The sequence below is a fragment of the Acartia tonsa genome, chromosome 1 (assembly GCF_053477335.1).
Source record: "Acartia tonsa isolate MP-2025a chromosome 1, ASM5347733v1, whole genome shotgun sequence".
NCBI classification, from domain to species: Eukaryota; Metazoa; Arthropoda; class Copepoda; order Calanoida; family Acartiidae; genus Acartia; species Acartia tonsa.
In genome coordinates this window covers 53391121-53401035 of record NC_137260.1, presented here as the reverse complement: position 1 = coordinate 53401035, position 9915 = coordinate 53391121, and the positions used below count along the sequence as shown (strand labels likewise).

General features: G+C 32.4%; 1 protein-coding gene across 3 annotated transcripts; it reads right to left on the bottom strand.

Annotated features, from left to right (window-relative positions):
• Positions 1 to 249: 249 nt before the first annotated feature.
• LOC145331535 (phospholipase A1 VesT1.02-like) lies at positions 250 to 8195 on the bottom strand. Of its 3 annotated transcripts, none has more exons than XM_080176248.1 (11): positions 7806 to 8195; positions 7277 to 7372; positions 5998 to 6059; positions 5249 to 5330; positions 4667 to 4719; positions 3814 to 3921; positions 2948 to 3060; positions 2043 to 2173; positions 1550 to 1634; positions 1153 to 1229; positions 250 to 608 (listed from the first exon to the last, which is right to left on the bottom strand). In XM_080176248.1, the coding sequence occupies exons 1-11, from the start codon at positions 7961 to 7963 to the stop codon at positions 527 to 529; spliced, it is 1047 nt and encodes a 348-aa protein (XP_080032374.1). In that variant the 5' UTR covers positions 7964 to 8195; the 3' UTR covers positions 250 to 526. The 3 variants fall into 3 exon arrangements, 2 of the variants coding, with proteins under 2 accessions (XP_080032374.1, XP_080032381.1); XM_080176255.1 differs by lacking the exon at positions 5998 to 6059 and adding an exon at positions 6698 to 6759 and having other exon boundaries at positions 7806 to 8098; XR_013883780.1 differs by having other exon boundaries at positions 543 to 608; positions 1080 to 1229; positions 7806 to 8087.
• Between the last annotated feature and the right edge of the window lie 1720 nt (positions 8196 to 9915).

Genomic DNA, 9915 nt, shown 5'->3' with positions numbered 1-9915 from the left:
TACTGGCTATTTTCTTCTTTTATTTTGTTGCGTTTTAGTACCTTAAAACCGACTTAATTATTTTTTTAAAAAACTTAAATTACTTAAAAAATAAGAGGTCTACAAAAAAACCGATTGTATATCTGAATTCTATGAAAAACTTTACATCTACTACTTACTGAAAGGACCGGCTAGCTATCTTAAATAAAAAGCAAAAAAGTTGATACAACTTCTTTTAGATTCTTTGATATTAAAATTGCAGTGATTTTTGGAAAAACAAATCGTAAATGAAGATTAAAATCAATTATAATGTTAGTTTCTTTTTTTGATGTGTCAAGTTACATGAAAGTAAAAATTAAGTTTAGAAACGTTATAACGTTTTTATAAAATTAATTAAAATTTTTTCTCTAAAAGTTTATTCAAATCATTTTCAATATAAGCTTAACAACAATAGTAATAATTGATAAAACCACATATTTTTTTTAGGTATACCTATAGCTTAAATAGGTATACCTAATATTCATGTGATAAAAAAAAATATTGATTTTCAGCAAAAGTTTCCATTTTCACCCAGAGAAAAGGGGGCCTCTTCTTTGACCATCAGATAGTAGCTGCCTTCAGGGGAGTATCTAAATATTTTTAAATATATTTTACCACCTATTTACTTATGTATAAATATATATATATATTACCACCTATTTACTTATAACAATGATATAGTAAAAGCAGTAAAGTGAAATATAATAATAAGGCTGAAAATAAAATGATCAGTAAAATAATTATACAAGTATGGTACAATTTAACTGGATGACGACTTTGTGAGTGGACTTTTTTTAATAAAACCAGCTGTTTTTCTCAAAGTTATATAAAAATTATTTTCTGTTACTTCAAGCGTAAAACGATTATCACATTATTATACACAAGCATAATTAAACTCAAATATAAGTAGTATACCTGTCCAGGTGTATTCCCATGTGGGCAAACTGGTTCTGGCAACATTGTTCCAGCTCAAATACAAGAAATATACCTGTCCAGATGTAAACCCATATGAGCAAACTCGTTCTGGTAACATTGCCCCAGCTCAAATACAAGAAGTATACCTGTCCAGATGTAGTCCCATGTGAGCAAACTGATTCTGGCAACATTGCCCCAGCTCAAATACAAGAAGTATACCTGTCCAGATGTAGACCCATGTGAGCAAACTGGTTCTGGCAACATTGTCCTAGCTCAAATGCCTCCCAGGATTCACACTATAAATTAAGCATTAATTTTCAGGCAAAAGAAAAGGATTTTAAAAAATTGATATTTCAAAAAGTTTATAAAAATTATACGATTAAAAGCACTCTAAGAAAAACAATAGAATATAGATATTTTTCATTTTATTACATAAAGTAGTAGGTTTTTTTTTGTCTTTAGCTTAAGATTTCGATAACTATTTAAGTCTTATATCTAAGTTTGGTTTTAGAGTATTTTACTAATTTTCTTACTCCTTCAAATACATAGCTCCTAGATTCTAGGAGCGCAGCCTCTGGTATTTGAATTATTTAAGTATCATATTGGTTAGTATTACCTGCCAGGACATGAAGGTAGTAGCACTAGACAATTGAATACTTTCAATAAAATATTCTGTAGCTCTGCTGTGACTGCATCCACCCCTAGATTAATATTAATTTTTAGAATGAAATAAAATGATAATGGAGATAGTAGCACTAGATAATTGAATACTGTGAACATCTAGAGAATCCAGAGCATCATCCGGTTGTAATGGGATGCGATACTCAAACACCCACCCAAGGATATTAGGTTCAGCAACATCCAACATGCAACCAACGACCTTTGTCTGAGAAGTCCTAACTGTGTATGGCAATGAGTTGCGCCTGTTTATGGGCCAATGCAACCCCCCCCCCCTATCTCTAACTGGTTATGTCGCGCACCTGACACAGCAGCAGTAGAACCGTTTTTAACGTCTTTAGTTTCTCGGCTGAAATTCAAACCTATCAACATCCCGACGACGAGCGGATGCTCTACGTGTTGAGCCATGGTAGCGTAACAACTTAACTTACTTGATCAAGTCGATGATGTTGTTCTCATCACATACTGTGGCCACACACAAGTCTGTACAGCCAGGTTGGTGCTTTCCTCCAGCTGGATAGAAATCATAGTGACCCAGCTCTTTCCAGTTTGAGAGACATCCCTACAAATATCATAATCCTATTATATAAAGTAATAAGCTTTTTCGACTGTAGCGTAGGATCTCGCTAACTGATGAACTGATATGGTTCTTCTTTTACAGTGAAGCTTCTCATAGTTTACAGGATGGTTTTAGGCCATTTTATCTGTAATACAAAAAGTCTGGGTCTGGTTTTGGGCTACTTTTCGGCCCTTCCTTATCCCTTCGAATATAGAGCACCTAGATAAGAGAGGCGATGTCGCTGGTGTAGTAATATTTAATTCGAGATTTATGAACCTATAAGAAGTTAATAATATAATGCTATTATTATTAATGTCAACTTAATTAATAAGAAAATTGCCATTTTTTGTTTCATTCACTATTACAACAGTGATTCTAAGCTATAAACTATTGTCAGTAAAAAAATCATATTTACTAGTTTAAAATCATGGACTTGTGTGTTTTCCAAATCTATGTGAATTATTTTGTATGGATAATGGATATTTATTTTTTTTCCATAAATTTTTTTTGCAGAAGATTGATAAAAATGGATATTTTATTACGTGGATGTTACACCAGATTTTCATGCTCTCTAATAAAAAGAAACTTGTAGCGGGCTAAAATAACGATACCCCCCCGCCCCATCCACCCCATTTACCCCATTTTCTACACTAGTACTGGATGAATGAACTGGCCAATAAATGCGTCCCATGTTAGCAACCTAAATTTACGACAATTTTTCCCCTGTCATAATATCCACGTATATTCTATATCCATTTGGATAAATAATGGTTTTACCTCCCAGAGCATGCCGCTATTGGAGTGAATGATGTCGACAAATTCTGCGTCTGTCTTGTCAATTCTTCCATCCTGGCCGGCCAACTCAAAAGCAGGTAAGGCAGGGTCAAGGCCTAGATCAATCAATTATTTTGAAGCTCTTTATAGTGCCTATATAAAAAAGACGTCATATTATATTAGTGCATTCTAATAAGACGTAATTAGGAATTTTCGGCCAAAAGTTTTTAAGTTAGTGCCCATAAAAAAGGGGATAAATTAAGACTGTGGACCGAAAAATCCCGAACTAAGTCATATGGACTATTCTAATATGGCGTACTTTTTTATGGGCACTATAAAGAGCTTTAATTACTTTATGAAGCACATGCACTCCTAAACTTGGGCATGCTAACAAACAGGATATAATAATATGTAAATTGGCATAGATTTTTTAATTGTAGATGTGTAACAATTTTACATAATCAAATTTGCTTAGATAGTTTATTACCGACTGAAAGCTAATTAAAAGAAATTGCAACTAAAACAAAGCGCGCGAAGTAATGGTTACATTTAAAAACTAAAATCAGAAAATTGTTATAGGTTTCGTGATTTTATCTGTATGTATACCAAATTGTAATTCAACATACAATATATAAATGAATGTTGAAATAAATTGAAAATAAGCGAGGGGGGTTTAGTTTTTTTTTGTAAAACCTATACCTGCGAAGCTCTTACTATGTGGGGATATTCAGTATACAGTATTCAACATAACTTAACCTGACCAAAAATAATAAACAAACAAAGCACCTTCTTTCCAATGTATATAAAAAACAGGGGTAAGGATTTTATAGCTCAAAAAGGTACTCTGAGAGAAAAACTCCAATTTTCACCTGTAATTCTAGGCACCTTGCCAAGACCAAGTTCCTGAATTTTCTTGCCAATAAATCCCACAACGTGGGCGCCAAGGCTGTGACCAACCAAATGTAGCTGACTGAATCCTAAATAGAGTGAGATTCTTTCACGGTGACCGATTTTCCTAGTATTGATGTCACTTTTGCCCTTCAGGTGGGAGCTGGGTGAGAGATAGGCCTTAGAAGTCTCGCTTTGTTCTGCCAATAGCTTTTTATAGACATACAATATATAACATTCAAGATTAGTCTACTGTAGCTTCCCAGGTGACTCGGCAAAGTCAAAACTTGGATTTAGCATTCGGTCACCTTGAAAGCAGCCCACTGTATAATTATAATTACCAAAAATAAGTTATCAAAAGCCATTTAGAAATACGACAAATCGCCCATAAGGGGCGTTGCCACGAAAGGGACGATTCCCTACATTTTTTATTTTTAAAAATATAATTATGATGCTCTTTTGATTAGATGAAGTTGAAAGCTTATTAGTTAGGTCCTTGCAGATTGCAAATTCTACATGCACATTGGAAAATGTATTTTCATTGATACAAATAATGAATATAACTGGTCAACAAAATCCAACAAAAATGAAAATATGATTTGTCTTACCAATAGAGTAAAACACTAGAGGGAGAAAGGGTTAAATAACTGTATCTCCCCATCGCATCAACCTTGTGCAACCTTTCTATAGGGTCATTGAAAATCAACCAATGGTGTCGCTTATATTACCACATCCAAGTAGCAGAAAGTAATTTAGAAGCAGACGAAAAAGGTCATTGAAAAAGAAATGGAGGTTATCTGTATATACATCTATACTACAGATCTGTTGTCTTACCTCCATGATTAGCAATAACTTGAACAAGATTAGCAGCGTGCTCAGCTACAACTCTAAAAATATATTTAGTAAGCTTTCTTCATATTAACTGTTAACAATTAAAAAATAAATCAATTATGATTGTTATGTTCATGATGAATTTTTTTTTTAAATTTTAGATATAATTATTTAAGTAAATTTCATAATTATTGACTCAATTAAAATCATTCAAAATAAGTTAATTAAGGTTTACATTTGATAGAGCTAAAAAATATCGGAGTTACGGAGTAGTTACTAAAAATATATTTTGTAAAAAAAATTTGATTTTAGAAGAAAACAAAGTAGCGGAGTTTTGTCGTATTTTCACAGTAGCTCTTCTCCTATTTCTAGCCCATTCGGGGGGCTCTAATCTTGCGGTATCAATTTCCTAACCCTTCGGGCAATCCTTAACATTTACCTAACCTCAAATAAATTCTGTGAAAATACGACGAAACCCGCTACTTCATTTTCTGTCCATGATCCAAAATGTTATATGCTAATGAAACCTTTTCTAAAGTTACGGTCTGTGATTTTCACTTAACTTTCTTAATCCTAAGCCCTTACTTTGTTCTCTTAGCAGCTCCGAAGTAGTCATACCACATGGCCAATTTCTCCCAATCTATGGAGATTACGTTGAAGTCTCCAACTAAAATAAAATCTATGATGAATTACTAGTAAAAAAATTCCAAATAAATAAACAAGCATGATATATATTATAAAATATTTTGTGTAAGAAATTTCATATTACATATTAATAAATAATTACAAGCATAATCCGAAATGTATTCAAGAATCAAAATTAACAATTAAATTTACTTGAAGCTTAATTAGCTGGAATTGGGACAAACGTTCTAAGATTCTAATTGATTTTGGTCGGTTTATTTCTGTCTATTTCACAAAAGTCGGTTCATCAACCGACTAAAACACTCTAAAAACCCATCTACATTTATACTTTTAATTATCACGACAAGAGTTTTTTACTCCTTTTATTTTCTCAGTTGTTATTCAATATATAGGGCTTAATTATTTTGTGAAGATTCCATATACCCATGAGCATCAAGTATGTAATTTTCTTTGTCCGTCGGTCTGTCAGTCATGTTACAAAATATTTTAATCATCATCCCTAGTCCTGCCAGAATGGTAACTGGACAAAGTGTCTCAAAAATCAGCCATGTGACGCCATAAAAATGAGTGATTATCCATCACTTTTTTATGAGTTTTCTTTCCCACTGCCCCACTCATCTTCCTCATTTTTATGACGTCACATAGCTGATTTTTGATACACTTTGTCCAGTTACGCTAGAATGGCCTACCTGAAAGATAGGCATTGGCAAAACCTTGGGTGAACCCAGCGCCATTAGAGCTAAACCCATGACTTAACAAAATTATTAAAATTAGTAACTTTATTATATAAACAACTAAAAGTGAATGAGAAACTTATTTGTAATTCCAAAATTTGTTTCAAATAAAGTATAATTTTAAAGCACTCTAAGAAATATGAAACAAGTATTATCAAGTGACTAAAATACTATGCCATGATAATCATTAACATAATTGTGTCTGTGTGTGTGTACCGAATGTGCTAACCGCTGAACCCTATATGGTTCTCCTTAAGACTAAAATTAAGAATAGGGGGTCAAATTCAACCTCCTTTAATACATCAATTGTCCTTAGAGGCCTTTTGGGGGCGTAGTTGATGATAATATATATTAAAAACAAACAGATTAAAAGAGAGGATAATTAAAAGTAAAAAATATGCGGTGCATTTTGAGTATTTTCGTTGCTTGATAACCTAAGTTTCCAATTTTGTAAAGTGCTTAATAGTTCCACTTTATTTATACTCACTTTCGCAAAAAAAGAACCATTGTTTTTTGGGTGGGGGAGGGGGGGGGGGTTAACCACTAGCTATCTCCCGGTCGCACTCTCACTCTCATTTTTCTAACCTTCAACATAACATAACATTTTTTGTTTTTATTGAATTTTGTTTGTTTCTCATTCACTTTTATCTAATACCTTCCAGATAAGCTTTCCCAAATGGGGCTCCGAACCTGCCACCTTCGTCTGTATACCCATGACTTAACAAGGACATTAAAGGTATTCTTAAAATCTTATATACATTGGATTTTAATTACAAGAAAAAATCGCGCAACTTTTCATTTTTGTTATGTAATTTTTAAGATGCAAGATAAGAAACACTTAGGTATGTAACATCTATAGTTCTCCATATGTAAGTCTGAAGGTAAAGATCTCAGTAACCGCAGAATTTGATTTTGCGTTTTGGTGAAGTAAACCTATTTACTGGTCAATGTCATACCATGGTTTAACTTTCTTTAAAATGGCCCTAGGAAAAACGTCGGAGTGGTGGACCTCAAAGTGGCCTCTTAATCTAACCTAACCTATTTTATAGGTTTTTATATGTCTTACCACTGCGGGGTGCTTATTTGTTTATTTATATTTTAACCTAACCTAACCTGTATACTTAACTAACTTAATTTTCAAACAGTCCTGTGTTTGTCCACTCCGACGTTTGTCACTACTCCGTTTGTCCTGGAACCCTTAAAATGTGATTATTATCATTTTGAAACAGTTTACCTGACAATGATAGTTGGGTTATCAGCATGGAATCCATTTTGTATCAGAGAGTCGATGTTGAAATCTACTTGAGCATAGTTGTCAGGGCCAGTTTTCCTAAAAATTAAAGATTAGTGATACTTATGTCTTAAGTAGGATATGGAATATTATTTCACATTGCATCAACGCCTGCTAGAGCCTTTTGGCTTCATTATTATATAGAAAATTAAGCTTAGGCAAATCCGAATATCAATATTTAGCTTAAATTTTGCAAATACCTTTTTACATGTATTTTGTGTGTGTCAGGTTTTGGTCGTCTCTTTTTCTAAGTTTGTACTAAAACGCTATAAAAATGACATAAAATGTTTCTTCACAAATATTTCAGCCACCTATCTTCAAAATTAGCTTTGTAAATCATATTTCTTCTATAAAAATGAAATTGCTCTAATAACCGACGGGCAGACGGACAAAAGGATGAATAGACATTTGCATGGGAAATTTTGCTTAAAATGTAATAATTATAATAATTAAAACAAACCATGAATTTTACCTAGTCCATAAGTAGAAGTTAATATCGTCTACTGTTGGTTCTCTGGTCTGGTTAGAAGCGGCGCCATTGTTGCCTGACAAATTTTGGCGGGAGATTTTCCCGCCAAAAACGGAACTTGCACAAATTAAAAGGCAGAGTGTGGTTACTTTTCGTAACATTGTTTTGTGTTTGTTTGTGAGCTTAAACTTTTAAACTAGGCACTTTTTCTTATCTTAGGTTTTACGTCTGTTTTGATGTATATATAAATATTTTTCTGTTTGTTGTTGCAATAAATCAAATAATAAATGAAGGATTATGTTCTTTAAGTTGTTAATTTTCAGGGGTGTTAATTTTTCAACAACAAAAAAAACAGGGCGTGACTAACGGCCATTTTGGAGGCTCGGCAACTTCTACCAAAAGAAAACTTTTTGGTCACGGCTTGCTAACAAAAGCGCTTATAAGCAGCTGTAGATATCGACCTTACAATAACTGTAGAATAATTCTTTTATTTTTTTTTGTAAAATTGATTGTTTATAATAATTTTTCCCCTGTAAAATTTATTAAAAAAAGTTTCATAATAAGGCATTTATGAAGATAAGGAATAATAATGAAAAGCAAAAATATAAACAATTTAAAGTTTCGTCAGGTATTCATGGATATTTTAATGAAAAAAAAACATAATCTTTTTTCAAATATCTTACAGAGGGAATTAGAACTTACTTTTAGGCATAGCATTAATCTCGAGTTGACGTTTCCTTGTAGCACTGGGTTTTGTGCACTTTTTAAGCTATATGCATTACAAAGGTACATATAAGTTCTTTTTAGAAATTTTGTTAAAAATTGTTAACAAACCTTTACAAAGTCTTTACAAAGATGTACTAACAGATTGCAGAGTAGCTTCGCTACATTGATTTTTAGCCTTTCCCCATCCCTAGGTCCGACCGACTAGTACATACAAAACCAGTTGACTTTAAGACACACATTTTCATATCAAAGAAAAATATCGCTTTTAGATTTTCTATAATTAAGTATCGAATTCGAAGCCACTCTCTTATTCTTCGTGTCTATCGGTAGTTCCTAATAACATAATAGCCATTCCTAATTTTCTCTTTCTTTCTTTTGTATCTTACTAAAACTTTCTTTTTGATTGGCGGATTTTAAAAATAAGATTCATCTTATTTAAATAACAAAAAATGTTATAAGCATTGAATTGCGTTACTTATAGATAAAATTATCCTTGTTATTTATTGTTTTGGCAAAATAATTAACAAAATATTGACCTTCTGACCTCTACAGAAGATTAGGTTTATAGGGAAATAAAATTTTTATTAAGTATAAACATACGCTTACGTAATTCATTTTGAGTATTTATATCAACAGAAAAAATGTAAAAAATTATATTAATGATTGCATCCTTATTAGCATTTAATAATTTTTTTGATAATAAAGTAAAAGGATCTCTATGTGTCTGTCTGTATGTATCTACCGAAGGATCTCGCTAACCGAACTGATCTGTAAGAAATGTAGGATTATTGCTAATTTGGGGGAAAGTTCCACCATCCTCTACAGAAAAATCCCCAAAAAATAAAAAATATAATTAGCCCCGCCGAGCGGATATTTTTTTTTATTTCTTCCATAAGTCAGCTATAAAAGTTGAGTTTCTTAGGGTACAGCTTTGCCATGGCAAAGCGAAGCTTTTCTATAATTAGGGTCGGTCCGTCCGTCCGTAACGGATAGCTTTTTTCGTTAATTTAGGCATGTTAGAATTGTCCTATCGATTTCAAACTTTGCATGGTGATTCCTTAAGTAGTTATGTACGATTTAGAAAGCTTAGCAACTCTATAATTATTATCAGAAAGTCCGTACGTTAATTTAAAACATATTATATTAATTCCTGGGACAACAAAGTATAATGTTATAAGCGAAGCAACTCTATAATCAAGTCCTAAAAATGTAAGTATGTTCATAAACATTATCCTGTATCCAGCAGTTTTTCAACAAATTTAATTACAATTTTGGTTCGACTCTTATACATTTATATTTTGATTATTCAGTTCTGACACTATACAAATGTTAATGTCCGTTTGTCTTACCGTTTCAGTGCTTTGCTTTTATGGATGTTGTCATCCTT

Coding starts and splice junctions, on each gene's coding strand:
- LOC145331535 (XM_080176248.1), bottom strand. CDS start 7,963: ATGTTACGAAAAGTAACCACACTCTGCCTTTTAATTTGTGCAAGTTCC. Junction 6,060..7,276: donor AACCCAACTATCATTGTCAG/GTAAACTGTTTC, acceptor AATTTTGTTAAG/TCATGGGTTTAGCTCTAATG. Junction 1,635..2,042: donor AACATCATCGACTTGATCAA/GTAAGTTAAGTT, acceptor ATATTAATCTAG/GGGTGGATGCAGTCACAGCA.